Here is a 15,136-nt window from a genome sequence, read left to right as displayed (position 1 = left end):
AGATATAATTTATTTTGTCCAGAGTTTTCAATATACACCTAATTTATTGATATTAGTTTTGAGATATTCCATTTATGATTCTTTAAAGAAGACCTTTCCATATTTCTCCCTCATATGCGATACTAAGTTATTTAAATAACTTTTCGTTCAAGAAATAAAAAAATAGTTAAAAAAATTCAAATGAAAATCTGTGATAATACTAACAATTTAATAATACTGAGGTCCATCACATGATTTAAAGTGATTTATCAGGAATTATTAGAATTAAGGAATTATTAGAATTCGGAAGAAAAAAAACATACTTATATATTTTGTCCTTCACACAATCGGTAGTCTTGATGGACGACATTCATTTTATAGATAATGAACAAAATTTATTATGCACACACACACACGTAATTTATATCGTACCATATCGAGTACAGAAAGAGAAAAAAACTACCAAATATAAAATCAAGAAGATCTTAAAATCTAGCGGTTATTTGAAAAATAGCCAAACAAATGATAAAATGTGACCATTGTCCATGTATCTATGAAAATAAGTATGCAATGGTTATCAACATATAATTGTCGAATCATATGTCTAATCAACCCATGATGAATAAAACCCGATGCTTTAATAGAAAAATAGTAAATAAAAAAGGGATCTCACTCACACTCACATGCAAACATAACTCTGACAATCGATTTCTTTAACTATCACCATTTCCCGCAAATACCACATTTTGTTTACTTTTTCTCTTTATGTATAGATTGTTTTTGTAAATGTCGCTTTTTGGACTAACATTCGGTACCCCGCGCGATTTGTTTTAGGATCGGATACTATGACCAAGCGTAGGTAATCCAAGGTGGTGATTCTTCAATCCTGGCGGTCTCGTCGAAAAGTGATTTTTCATCATCCGTTACTTTAAAAAGAAAAGAGAGTGAGCAAAAAATATTTTTCCCGACGTGCATTCTAACGCTCGATTTAGTCGATTGCTAAACTAGAGGTGGGGGCTTTTAATCTCGTCTCAATATTTTGGAGAGATAAAAAGAGAGATAGAGACATATTACGGGGTTTGAGAATCCATTTTGACATGATTATCCCGAGTTGAGAACAACTGACCTCCACCTTGTATTGAAAGGATATACATACGGGCTTGATAAGCTTGAGGGGCTTGGTTTGGCCTTAGAGTCATGTGGGACAAGAGAGTAAAAATGAGGTCAATGGCCTCTTGAGCATGGGTCCTTGGCAAGGGGGTTTGGCAAAGGATTGAAAATTACCAAGGATTAGCATAGGCAAGGACTTGAGGCCTCCTTCAAGGATGCGCCGAGGACTTGGTATGACTTGGACGAGAACATGAGGCCGTAGTGAGGAATAGTGGTTGAAGAATCAGTGGTGCGGACGAAGACTTGTTGTGAGGCCTTGTTAAGGACTAGTTGTCGAAAATTCCTCGGGCCGAGGACCTCTCAATGCCAAGGACTCAATTAAGGTTGCGCCAAGGGCTTGGCACAAGGTGGATGAGGACCTAATTAGGTTTAGAACATGGAGCCTTGACAAGAACCAATGGCCGAGTACTCCTTGGTGCATGTGAGGCCTTGGTGAGGACTAGTGGCAAAGGACTCCTTGGCGTGGGTGAAAACTTCTCGTGGAGCCTTGACGAGGTCTAGTCTCAAGGATTCCTTGGCAACTAAGACCTATTAAAGCCGAGGACTTGAGAGGTAATGCATTGCCACATACTTGGCTTAGCATCAAGATGTGAGGCCTTGGAGTGCCGAAGACTCCAGCTGGACTTGAGGCCTATATGCAGATTTGGCGAACTGTTTTTCTACCTTGGCGATGAGCCACAAGGAGTGGCGTCGGGGACCACGTACGTGTTTTCGGGCGCGCGATTAGCGTAGGGAGAGCATGGGGTTGAGTTAAAAATTGGGAAGAATATGAAGTGAGGTTTAAAATTAGAACCAAATACTCTTCTATCAAATGGCGTATCAATTTATACTTATACACAACCTGACACCGTTGAGATGTATTTTTTCTCTTCAGTTTCATGGACATCTACTCGGGGTTCATAACCAATTTATGAGCCCAACCAAGCTCACACGACATTGCTAACTAAATGAGGACTTTAATCTTATACAGTTATGTCATTTGGCCAAAAAAAAAATTGTCAAAAGAGCTTACCAAAGATTGTCAAATAAAATGTTCGTTAATCTCCTTGGGATATTAATTGGAAGCATACATCGACAACTTGTAAATCAAACGTCGAGTTGTAGCCGATCATATTTTAAATTTTTTGTTTGAAACCTAAGGCAATATAGGATAAAATTAAAGAAAAATCACATGGAGTAGGCCACTTGAAACGTTGGATTTGCAATCTAGTCAATGTTTCAAGCATGTTTAAAATCTAGTCACACATTAAGTGACGTCACCTCAATAATCAGATAGTATTTTATATGATTGTCCCTAACATTTTCACATGTTAATTTTGGTAAATGGCCAATTTACAAAAATAAACGAAACATTAGCTAGTTCCTTAAGATCAAGTTGGAAATTGGCTAGATAGCCACGGCGTCCCAAAAATTATATCTATAAAACATCCATGTTTGGTATTTAGGGGAAAATTATTGGGCTACATTGTCAAACGAAGACGGCATACAAACCAATTTCACGAAGATCAAAGCTCTGCTCGACATAAAACCACATAGAAAAATTAAATAAGTAAACAGACGAACAAGGTCCATAAAGACCCTCGGACGATCAATCTCTCGAGCAATTTATAAATGCATCCGAGTATTTATCAATCTTCAAAGACCCAACAACTTTGAGTGGACCAAACTGTGCAATGAAAATTTCAGTGACCATACATGTTAGCAAGTATGAAAAAATAAAAACCAAACCGAGGATAATATTACGATTTTTTTTTCAAGTTATAATATAGACTAACTAATGTTAACCGGTAATTTTAAGTTTTAACTTTATGAAAATCATTTCAGAAAACAATTATCATATATTACATCATTAGTGATAAAACAAAACACGTCACCGAACAACAAAAAAACAAAAGGAAGGAAAAAAAATGACGTGTATTCTACTATTATGTCAGTAAAATAAGAAATCCTAAAATAATTAGTAAAGAAGAAAGGATAAGCATAGAGAAGTCTGAGTTCCATCCCAGAAAAGAAAAACTCGTTTGGGGTCCCTTTGTCATGTTGTTGGGTGTCACTGTTTATACATACTTCTCTGTCCCTTGCAGCTCTTGTATTTCTTTCTTTATATAAATAAATCACCCATAACCCCCCTATACAACAATAATTAATAATAAAATCGTCATTAGTGCTCATTTATTTATTGATTTTTCCTGTAATTTCACCATCTAATGGATTGTCATTGGCTAGGAACAATTTAAATACAAAGAAGAAAATGCCCATATGTGATAGATAAAAACAATTATTGTACCTAAATTTTATAGTCGTTGCAATAAATTATAAATATAATGTATTTTGATAAATAATATAGTATTACATCACATCACATGTTTGATGAAAATAAACTTTCTCATATAGAAATGGTCAAAAAGCCTCATCTAAACTCATTATCTGAGATTCTGTTCTTGTGGTGGCCTGTGATTGGGAACCATAAATGAATAATTTAATGAATCAGATATTTTTATATATATTTTAACCTCAAAAAGCTGCTTTTCCTCCAATTATTTCAGAGCATCTTCACTAATACTGACACAGTAAGTGCCTATGTGTGACCATGCTCAATGCTCACTTCCCTAGTTCTCTTCATCAAACTTTTGTGAACAATCAAGGATCAGGAACAGTTTATTCCTCAGCCAAAACCAAATAGTGAGCAAAATAAAAATAGTAAAAAAGATCTGATTCAGAAAATAATAGCATCTCCAGATTTTCCAAAACATGTTTAAGAAAAGGGGAAAAAAAAAATTGCTGCTAGAAAGGCCCAAATATGAAGTTTTGCATAAAAAAGATTGGTAGACCCATATCTGATTTGAGTCATTTTAATGGAAACCTAAAAGTGGAAAAAAAAATATTTATATTTAATTTATTTTTAATATTTTCATGATGATCATCATATCATATTGTGCTAGTGGTAAAGTTCACAATAATCAGTCGATCATAAGTAAAATAAAATAAAATAAAAAAAACTTGGGACACAACATACCCAACAAAATAGTTCTTTTGTCATCCTCTTCTTAAATTAGATCCACATAATTACACAAGAGTTACAAAACTTACAATAAACTGCAAAATACCGTACACTTATTTTCTTCTTCAACAAAGGGACAATAGAGAGAGAGAGAGAAGAAGAAGGATAAAAAAAAAAAAAAAAAAAAACAGTACCAAATAATCTAATCACACTCTCTCTTTCTTCTTCTTAATCTCTTTGGAATAACACCACATCCTCAACACAATTCATTGATTTGGATGGCAGAGAAACAAATTTTCCGGCTAAAGCGGTCGATGTCGCTTGAGGCCGGGTTTCAAAGCGCCACTAGAGTCTCCTTCGGAAGAGACCTCCATGGATTTGGTGAAGGAGCTCGAGAGATCGGCGTAGAGGTCAACGACCCTCCTGATATTGTTGTTGAGCTCTCTGATGAGACCCACATTCCTGGTGAGATTGTCTGGGATCTTGGACTCGTGGTTCTGGTTTATCTGGTTTATCAGCAACCTGTTCTGGTCGAATATGCTTTGGACTTGGACAAAGTTCTTCTGAAATGTCTGCAACACTTTTCCATCGATCTCACCACTTCCATTCGCTAGCCCAGAAAATGTATCATCACCCATTTTTTTTCCTTTCTTTTTTTATAATCAGAATTCCGTATCAAATCAACACCACTTCTAGTAGTCTCTGCAACACAAAAATAAATAAATAAAAAATCCATAATTAAACATATCTCCTTATCTGCACATGAACTCTTTGAATTTTTTATTTTCAAAGACAAGTTCTGTGGTAGGAATCGTGACTTCATTTTTTTTTTCCCTATCTTGGGATAGTCTGGGGAAATTTTTAATTTTTTTTTTGTTTTGAAGGAGGATTATTGCTATCGTTATTAGTTCTAATAATAACACTATTATCGTTAAAAATATATTTAGTGCTACTATTGATTATGATGAGATGTGAAAAAGCAGCCCCGTTTCCATAAAAGGGAACCTTTTAAAATGTACTCAGAAAATACCCACCTAAAGGCTTAAAAGCTCAGAGTTCAAAAGAAGAATCTCATAAGACCACACAAAAAAAAAAGGGAAAAAAATAAATATATATGGAGTCAATGATGCAGAGAAGATCAGAACATCAGGGTACTGCAGCAGAGACAACATTATTGATCTTTACAAGCAAAATTACAAAATAATAAATGATAAATGAAAATAGACAATAATGCAAATAGTAAATTAAGCTTTTCATTATTTTAGTAAGAAAAAAAATCGTAAATATAGAAAATCCAAGCACGCTTTTCATAAACTTTATAAATTCGAGAGTAGCAGAAAACAAGGATCGAATGGGTAATTCAAACGTTAGTGAGACAGTACATGAAAGCTTTTCCAGTTTTGCAGACAAAAGCATAAATTCTTTAAGAAGAAAGAGACCGAAGAGAAAAGTTGTCACTAAAATTGAAGAATTTTTTTTAGAAAATAAATGGCCATATAATGCAAAAGAAGATCTCAAACCCACTAGCACTAATAAGATCTTCTTCAAGAACCAAAATTTAATATGAAAATTGACTTAAAAAATATCATAGAAGGAAAAGCGTACAAAGGAAGCTGATAAGATCAATGTCTTTGGCAACCAAACCCCACAAGCTAAAACGAAAGCTCCAAAATAACAACCAAGAAGAAGTACTTTGTTTTGATATCATTCTTACTTATTTATTTATTAAACTTAGTTGTGGCGTGTCTACAATAATAGACAAATAAGTAGATGGATTAAGATATTAAATTATTGTTTGTACCTTGAAAATGCGAGACATTACATTCTACGATTCTAGGACTGGGAAGAGACAACGGATTGGAAGAGCAATGAATTGATTCGGAGAAACAGCGCAGAGAAGGAAAGGATCGCCGATCGAATCGAATTCCCGGAACAGAAAATAACAGTCCTCTCTCTCTCTCTAGATTCTGGGATTTTTTTTTACAGAGAAAACAAAACGAGTTTCAGAGGGAGAGAGAGAGAGAGAGAGAGAGAGAATATGTAGATTTGACAGTCACGCTCGGACCTCTCTCTCAGTGTATTTGTGTGTCGATTAGTTTAGTATAATCTATGTCTATATATCCACCTGTAATGTATTTTTATATTTATTTTCTTGGGTAGTAATAGGGTAGTGTTGCTTTTGAATATCCCAACCCACATGATAATTTTAAAGGGGAAAAAAACATAAAGTATACTAATAGATTACACTTTCTGGCAAATTAATTATTATTGAATGAGTATTCTATAATGACAATTAGAAGGTAATTTTCTTGTTAATAATGACAATTAGAAGTAAAATTTAATTAAACAAAATAGTTAGATTTTTTTTTAGTCATATGTAAGAACGAAAACACGCGAAACGTATATTCTATTTTATATAATAAATAGGACATGTTGTCTCTAAAATTTAGACAACAAGTAAATGGGCTTAAGCTTGTCAAAATCCAATAAAATTCAGGCTCTTAATATGCAAAAAAAAAAAAGTCCGGCATAGCTAAAGAACTATGCTTAAGGCATAACTCTTTTTCTCACTTAAAGGTTTGAAATACCATATGAATTTCGGAAATTTTACTAGGTATGATTCAACTAGTGCCTTCAAACTTTGAAATTTTTGTAAATAGAAAATTTAGCTGACTAGATCTCTTGAAAAACCGTCATGACAAGAATTGTGGAATTCAAGGAAAATGCATGCAAGGACATCAAGAAATTATTTCAAGAGCACTCTACCTTTTGAAGAAATTAAAAAATGTTGGACAAATCAAGCTCGAGGCGATGATCGACAAAATCATGTGAGAAATGACTCAGGTTGTAGATACAACCCCAATAAATATTGATGTTGTCATTATAATAATGGTAGGGAAAATGTGGCTCGGGTGTATCTATGCGACTTACATAATTATATTTTTTTTTTGGGAAAAAAAGAAGAGACCATTAAAAGTTGGTAAAAAAAACTAAAAGAAAAAGAACATGGAAATGCGACAACATAGGAACCACGGGTTTTCTTTACACATATTCCCCTTAACTAACTTAGCTAACACTAACATAAATTCTCTAGTTAGTTTTCTTTAATTTTTTTTTTAAAATTTAAATTCAGGGGAGGGGTTTACATGTTACAAATGATGGCATTTCTGAGTCTATAACAAGTAATAATTAAAAAGCAGCGTATTGCGTTTGATACGGAAGACTCGTAGCTGGGTGCATCTACAACCTAGAGAATGTTGCATTTAGAAGAGAAAATAAGCACTAAACCAAAGAAAATCACTAAAGACATTGAACTTAATTATGGCTCTTACGTGCAATACAAAAAAATATGATAACTCTTTGGGAGCCTTGTTGTTGAGAATGAGTTGATGAATATGTAATATGTCAAAGTAAAAGAGTCATCTTCGATCACCTCTTTCTGGTATCACTTCATTATCTCAATGCGTCATTATCTAACTAAAATTGCATTATACGTCTTGTATCTTTTCTCTTGAGGAATTCATCTCACTCCGTCATTTCAATACCTCATAGTTTTCTACAATACGTGTGTTTCACTACGTTATCTTCGATACCTTAATACAGTATAGAGTATCTTCGATCCATCATTATCTCACTTCCTCTACGAGCATCTTTGATGCTACATTCAAGATGATCGTTTGGTGCCTCCCGTATCCTCGATCTTATCTTCGATACTTTAATACGATGAACAATATATGCATTTAATTTTCTTGTATAGCTTATCTCGCTTCGCCATTGTCTCATTATAATCCTTTTATACCGCTTTTAGGAATATATAACACAAACATGATCATACCCTAAATTTTACAGTATTAGAAAATGTACTCCAAACTCTTCTAAATAATTGATGCTCTTTGTCATTAATCTAAAATTTAAGAGCCTTTTTAACTCTACACGTAGATTATAATGAAATAAAATGTAATACAATCCAAAATATTTTTGCTCTATTACAAAGTTAATTAATAGTGAAACTTAAAACTCTACAATTTTTAATTATTTCGCTATAAAAAAATTAAAAATAAGGGACAATTAGATCAATAGTTTAATAAATTAGATCAGTAGCTTAATAGTTCACATTTTTTTTGAAAAATAATCAAAGTTTAATTTTATTAAAAAAAAATAGCCCAATAGATCCGCGGTAAATTAATTAAGTAAAAAATTAATTAAATTTAGTAATTAATTAATTAATTTATGAACTATTTTTGTAATCTTAAAAAAAAAAAAATATAGAAAATAGAGAATTGACTTAACTAGTTCCAACAAATTGGAGTATTCAGTGATTTTGGAGTTTTGGGTCATCATATAACCAATCACTTTCAAAAGCCGATAAAAGCAGCGACAGGCGATACACGCCACACTTGTTTGAGTTGAGGGGAAGAATAAGAACATGGCGATGTGTGTGAGGCTCAAACTCACCACTTCTCACTTACCTACTCGATTCTCTCTCCCTTTCTCGTCTCCCAAACACCTCTCAAAGTCAATCCCCAAATCCCCTCTCTTCGCCTCCAAATCCCGGCGTCTCTCAACCACCATGGCCTCCGCTATCGAGCACATCGTCCTCTTCAAGGTCAAGCCCGAAACCGACGACTCCAAAATCGCCGCCATGGTCAACGGCCTCAACGACCTCGCCTCGCTCGACACCGTCCTCAGCATCACCGCCGGTCCTCTCCTCCACAACCGCTCCTCCGCCTTCGTCTTCACCCACATGCTCCACAGCCGCTACAGATCCAAGGAAGATCTCGCCTCCTACTCTCAGCACCCCAGCCACGTCAGCGTCGTCCGCGACTCGGTCCTCCCGATCTGCGACGACATCATGGCCGTCGACTGGATCGCCGAAGACCTCCGCGGCGACGTCGCGCCGCCGCCGGGCTCGGCCGTGCGCGTCAGCTTCCTCAAGCTGAAGGAGGATTCGAGCGAAGAGGCGAAATCGGAGGTCCTGGCGGCGATCAAGGAGGTCGGCGAGGGTTTGGGCCAGATCCGGCAGTTCTCCGTCGGGGAGAACTTCTCTCCGGGGAGAGCCAAGGGTTTCTCGATCGCGTCGCTGGCTGTTTTCGACGGTCCCGGCGATTTGGAGGGCTTGGAATCGAGCGAGGAATTCGTGAATTCGAAGAAGGACAAGGTTAGGAATTACTTGGAGAGCGTGATAGTGGTGGATTACTTGGTATCCTCTCCTAAATCTGCTAGTCTTTGAGCTATCTTCATGCTGTGGCTGTTGATTTTTTTCTTGTGAACTTGTAGGACAAATCGAATAAGGCATTAGACCTATCCTTTTTGGTTTATCATCTGAAATTTTGGTCTCTTATTGCAATTGCCAGTGATAGATTTATTCAGCGTTTGACATTATCTCAGTAACATATAGTTTGTTTCCGATGCTCCGAAGTCAGTCCTGCTACGGAGGATAGGTGTTGAAAGCGCGATGGATATGACCTTATCATTATTGGATTGATAGTCTTAAGTCTCAAATAGACTTAGTCCACATGCCTTTGTATCAGATGGTTGTATCAGAGGATTTACCTTTGGGTGGATCATAGAGACAGGAAATATGGCTTCTCATGCTTTGGGACTTGGGATTTTGCTTGCTGAAGCAAGTGCTTGAATGAATCTTTTATTTCTTAAAAAAAAAAAAAGAGAGAGAGAGAAGGCAGCGGGGGAAGATTATATTTGTGACGTAAATTGGCATATATAAAATGTTGGCAAAATGGTTGACCGGTTAAACCTTTAACCATTTGAATAGTTAACGGTTAACCATTAATCGTTAGTTTCAATATTATTTTTATTAGATGTTGCTAAAACCGCAATTTACGTGAAATAACCGGTTAAAATTAACCGCTTGATTAATTTTGACCAAAACAAACGATTAAAGTGTACATTAATCGATCGGGTTAAAATGCCTACTTTTATTGGTCCACGATCATTGTATGTGTCCAACCAATTGTGTCCGGTGTGTATGTAGTGAGGCGAGGCAGCTTGGGACTCTTTGAGCCCATTGTACTTTGTCGTTACAGATTTCACTGGAAAGAACTATCGGCACATAGAGTTTAAATGGAGAAAGAAAAAATAGGCTAATAAATACCAGCCTGAAAATCCCTGAATACTCGCGGCATAATCGTCGTAAAGTCTTCATAGTTTAGTCGATAAATTAGGTTTCACAACTCAGGCCACATCCGTGCATCCTTTTTTCGGGAGTGTTATGGGTTTCTAGAGCCTTTGATTCTGAGCCTGCACAAAAACCACGTCAAAGCTCTGTATATAACAAAAAGAAGTCGAGCAAATGATCTCTAGTACATTCCTAGAGCCTTTGATTCTGAGCCTGCACAAAAACCACGTCAAAGCTCTGTATATAACAAAAAGAAGTCGAGCAAATGATCTCTAGTACATTCCTAGAGCCTTTGATTCTGAGCCTGCACAAAAACCACGTCAAAGCTCTGTATATAACAAAAAGAAGTCGAGCAAATGATCTCTAGTACATTCTTTTTCAAAACTTAATACCTTAGATAGGTCGTTAATTTCTGTGTGAGGTTTAAATTTTAAATGATTTAGGGAACTCGCATCTTCGAATTTTAAGTATTTGTGTATCCTAACAAGTCTGCCAGGCATGTAGTCAGCAGCACCGATTGTTTCGTGCGTTGGTGGCAAACACAATTAAAGCATCCAACGTGTAAAATAAATTGGCATTGTAATTTGATTATTTAGAGTGTTCAAACTCCAAATCCTTGCAGGGATAAATTATTGATGATGGATTAAAATTCTATGGTTGATTTAGCCGAGTATTCATGAAAATTGAGACATTTAACCCTACCTTTGTTTTTAAGGGTAATTTAGTAAAATAACCAACTTAAATGTTGAGAATTGTTAAATAGCCAAGGTTTGGTAAATATTAGGTAAATAGCCAATTTTATATATTTACAAATGTAAATATTAGGTAAATAACCACTGCTATATTAAGCCACATTATCATTTATAGTTATTTTTCTAATATTTACCAAACTTTAGCTATTTAGCAATATCAAACGTTTAAGTTGACTATTTTTCAAATTTTTTTGTTTTTTTAACCCGACTTTTGATTTTCTTCCATTCGAGGGCTTTCTACCTTTTTTTTATTAACCAGTGTTTTAGAAGAAAAAAAAAGATAAAAGAAAACATTATTCATAAGAAAAAAAAATATCGACAAACAAGATGTGAGCGGGATTCCTGACGGTTAAAGTTTTTTTTGCGAGGAGAGACGGTGACGACCTCATTTTCGCGAAGTACAATCATTCAGGGACGGAGCCAAAGAAGCTAACTAGGGGAACTAATTTGAAAAAAAAGTTTCAGAGAGGACTAATTCCTAAATTTTCAGAGTAAAAATTGTAACTTTTTTAAAAATTAAGTTAAAAGTGTAAATGTTCAATTTAACAAAGGGTGGTATTAAAAAAAATTGAGGGGGGCTTGACCTCAGCCTACTGCAACTCCGTCCTACCATCATTCAAAAAGTTTTGTGCATGATGGTAAATATTCTTTCTTAAAACAATTCAAAACTAGATAGAAAATAAGCTTTTGTATTTCTTAAAAAAGAAAAATCACACAATCTAAGCCAACTTTTCAATAATCTAAATTTTGCAATATGGTATTTTAGCCAAAAATCAGTATCGATTCAGCCCTTCTAATACAATCGGTCTATATTTATTTTTAAAACACACGGCAATTTTATTAGGCGGTACAGTTTTGACACTTTGTGGCGGTTTCATTTTATAATTTCACAATTTTTGATAATATTTGTCTCCTATAAATCGATTTGTTCTCTCTCAAACTATTTCATTCATCTTTCATTTCGAATTTAAATTTCATTTCAAAGGCTAAGCGTGTGGTCTCAAAGGCCAAGTCGGAAGTGGCCGCTAAAGCCGATGGCATATGAGACTATGAAGGCAAAGCTTGCGGTGGCAAAGCATAAGGTTTCAAATCCGGAGGCAAAATCAACTCCATTGATGACAAATAAGGTTTTTAGTGAAGAAGTCAACGGGCGTTAAGAAATCGTCGGCCAAGAAGAATTTGAGAAAGTGAGGAAAATATTGGGAATGTTGTGTTCTATTGTACTAGTGTGTTAGTCGTAAATAAAATTAAATGTTGATGAACAATTTAACTTTTATGTAGATCACCCTGATTGTAATAATTTAGAAGATGAATTGCGTGGAATCTCCAATAGCAACGATATGAACAACACTTTCAAGAATATTTTGACATACAAATACTTTTAACATTTATTATTTTATTGTATACCTTCCCAATAATGAGATGTTGGAAATTATCAACGTGGTAGAAGGTTTATAGGCCATGAAGATATCAAGAGACCAAACAGCCTTGTAGATCCTTTTACGAAGGTAAAACTAGTAAACTGTCCGACGATCACTTAATTGTGCATATTACTGTAAGGTCAATAGAGAGTATGTTCTAATATACATATGTCTGGGATATGGTGTGCGATACAATTTTGGTACGATTGAATATTAGAAGTGTGAAGTAGTTAACTTATCTTTACAAACCTTACCCTTTTTTTTTTTTTTTTTTTTTTTTTTTTAAAAAATCCTGTCTGTTTATATTGCTATCTCCTTAGAAAGAGATAATAAGGAGACTCAAAAAGTAGCCACATAAGTAGCTAATTTTGTCATGTATGTTCATGAGATATAGACAATGGGATGGTGTATAAACATGTATGGGTTTTATGGATATAAATGGAAGCAATTGCATGGACTCTTAAAATGTCACCACAGAAATTTGACACTGAAATGAACATATGCAACAGTGACATTTTATACAATATGTTTGTATATATTTGGAATACCCGGATCTCAACAGTTGACCTGGATTTTGGAATTGGTCATAACTAATAAGGAAGTGAAATGACCAACGAACTTTCAACATGATAGTTTGAAAGTTAGTTTGGTGAAATTGTATAGAATTATGAACCCCATGTGCATACCAATCTACGTACTAGTGTACAGCTTATTATTATAGTATCAAAAGATAGAGAATCGCTTTATAATAAAAACATGCAAAATACGTAGCATATTGGTATTATTTGAAAGGAAGTTGTGAGCAGCCAATTACTAGGTAATTATACTAAAATCAAATGTACACACGCGCACGAACACATCGTTTGCATATATAAACTATATTAAAGGATACACTAGAGATTATTATTTCCTGTTAATTATTTGAAAACTTGAACATATTTTTGTTGTCCACCAAAAATAGTATTATTTATTTATAAAAAAATTTCAAAAACTAAATTAAACTACTTGGAAATAATTTAAAGATATATGTTATTAACCTTGATCTTTACATTTAAGTAAAAAAAAAGTAAAAATATTGAGGCTCGCGACGACCCCGACAACCTCGGTTTCAAGTTTATAGCTGTTGATGTCTATGAATCTTCAGCAATTTGATTTGTATAGTTGATCTTCGGTGGTACTCTCCTTCGCATGTGAATGGTGAATAAGAGAATGCCCTCAGGTTGGGGTCTTTTATGGGTGGTTTTTATTTTAAGTTAAAAATAAAAAACAAGGTGTTGTGTTTATTTTTTATTTGGGTGTTTTTTTATGGTGTGTTTGGATTTTTGTTTCATGTTTTCACATTTTTATTGTAGATTTTTGAAAAAGTGTATTCCCTATTTCGTGATGTCTTTTAATGATGTTTTTATGAATTATATAACACCAATCAAATTTAGCATATTAATATGACGATTAAAGCTGTAAATAAAGAGAAAAAGAATTGGTAACCCTGTTCAGTCAATCGTGTTTACATCTGAAGGGATCATACAATGTTTTTTGCTCATACAAACTTCACAAAAATGCTAAGTTTATAACCTTACTCCTAAGTATGCACCCATTACTCAATGTTGCTCCTTTTTATATGTGACTAAACCTCGTGATTGACGCCTTGTTAGAGTTTCACAGCAGATCGCTGAAGATCGATCGGATGATTAGAAAAAACAGAAGCGAATCAGACAAAAATGAGCAAACACATAAAATCTACGTCACTGAGATTGACCTGAATTTTACTAATCAGCACATGTTAAAGTAGAGATGTTCAAGCATCGTAGAGAACATCAATTTTATCAAGATACAAAAACAACCAATTCAAAGTAACAACAGTTTTTAATTCTGAAGATGGCAATGCCGTCTTTCAATATTTTATACTTTGTGGACGTTTTTATTTATCCATCAATATTCTAAGGAATTTTTAATGAGTCATAAAGTTGCTCGAAATTAGTGTGTGTGATTGTCTTTCGACGCTGTTAGAGATTACACGCGAGGTATTGTCAATTAATGCTAATTTTGTATCTATTTTACAGCTTGAGATCCCAACTTTCTTTATAATTTGGTGTTGTAGTATGTACTCGTAATTTTACCTTTATTGAATAAAAAGGCACGTATTTGCTTAAAAAAAATAAATTAATAACATTAAACTCGGCAACAAACATTAAACTCAGCAACATAGACATATATAATTATTTCATATGTTTCTAACTTTCTAGCGTGTATATAGTTTAAACGAAAGAGGAAGGTTGAGAACGGGGAGACAAAAATTTATATTTGCACTCCTATTATTATTATTTTATTTATATTTTAGTTCAAAATTACATGAATTTTTATATTTTCCCCCTGAATTTTTTTCTTACACAGTCCTGAATTTTTAAAAAAAATATATATATACATATTTTTATTAAATACGACCCTTAAGTAATCAAGAAAATTCAGATACCGAAAAATACAGATTTAACAACTTTTTTTTTTCGTGAGCGTTATTTCGTCGGGTAATATTACAACCATTCTATTCTGTTTATTAAATTATTTTAGTTGATAAGTTTTCGCTTTTTCTTCCAATCTTGTGAGATATATATATATATATACATATATATATATATACATATATATATATATATATATATATAATGCTGTTGAACAGTTT

At 34.2% G+C, this 15,136-nt stretch overlaps 2 protein-coding genes across 3 annotated transcripts; one reads left to right on the top strand and one right to left on the bottom strand.

The window, feature by feature from the left end:
* Nucleotides 1-4,162: 4,162 nt before the first annotated feature.
* Nucleotides 4,163-6,263, bottom strand: ELF4-L3 (ELF4-like 3). Of its 2 annotated transcripts, none has more exons than XM_089610946.1 (2): nucleotides 5,952-6,263; nucleotides 4,163-4,852 (listed from the first exon to the last, which is right to left on the bottom strand). In XM_089610946.1, the coding sequence occupies exon 2, from the start codon at nucleotides 4,786-4,788 to the stop codon at nucleotides 4,453-4,455; it is 336 nt and encodes a 111-aa protein (XP_089467072.1). In that variant the 5' UTR covers nucleotides 4,789-4,852; nucleotides 5,952-6,263; the 3' UTR covers nucleotides 4,163-4,452. The 2 variants fall into 2 exon arrangements, with proteins under 2 accessions (XP_089467072.1, XP_089467073.1); XM_089610947.1 differs by lacking the exon at nucleotides 5,952-6,263 and adding an exon at nucleotides 5,756-5,790.
* Nucleotides 6,264-8,467: 2,204 nt separating this feature from the next.
* Nucleotides 8,468-9,468, top strand: LOC149400109 (Stress responsive alpha-beta barrel domain protein). Its single transcript, XM_089612101.1, has one exon. It carries the CDS (start codon nucleotides 8,577-8,579, stop codon nucleotides 9,378-9,380), a length of 804 nt encoding a protein of 267 aa, XP_089468227.1. The 5' UTR covers nucleotides 8,468-8,576; the 3' UTR covers nucleotides 9,381-9,468.
* Nucleotides 9,469-15,136: the final 5,668 nt, after the last annotated feature.

The sequence above is a fragment of the Urtica dioica genome, chromosome 4 (assembly GCF_054948205.1).
Source record: "Urtica dioica subsp. dioica isolate 48M chromosome 4, U.dioica_male_clone48M_v1_H2, whole genome shotgun sequence".
In the NCBI taxonomy this organism is placed as follows: domain Eukaryota; kingdom Viridiplantae; phylum Streptophyta; class Magnoliopsida; order Rosales; family Urticaceae; genus Urtica; species Urtica dioica.
Note: the sequence above shows the minus strand (reverse complement) of the source record. Positions and strands in the feature narration are given on the sequence as shown.

What these genes read in the sequence shown, in the direction of transcription:
- LOC149400109 (XM_089612101.1), top strand. Translation starts at nt 8,577, where the DNA reads ATGGCGATGTGTGTGAGGCTCAAACTCACCACTTCTCACTTACCTACT.
- ELF4-L3 (XM_089610946.1), bottom strand. Translation starts at nt 4,788, where the DNA reads ATGGGTGATGATACATTTTCTGGGCTAGCGAATGGAAGTGGTGAGATC.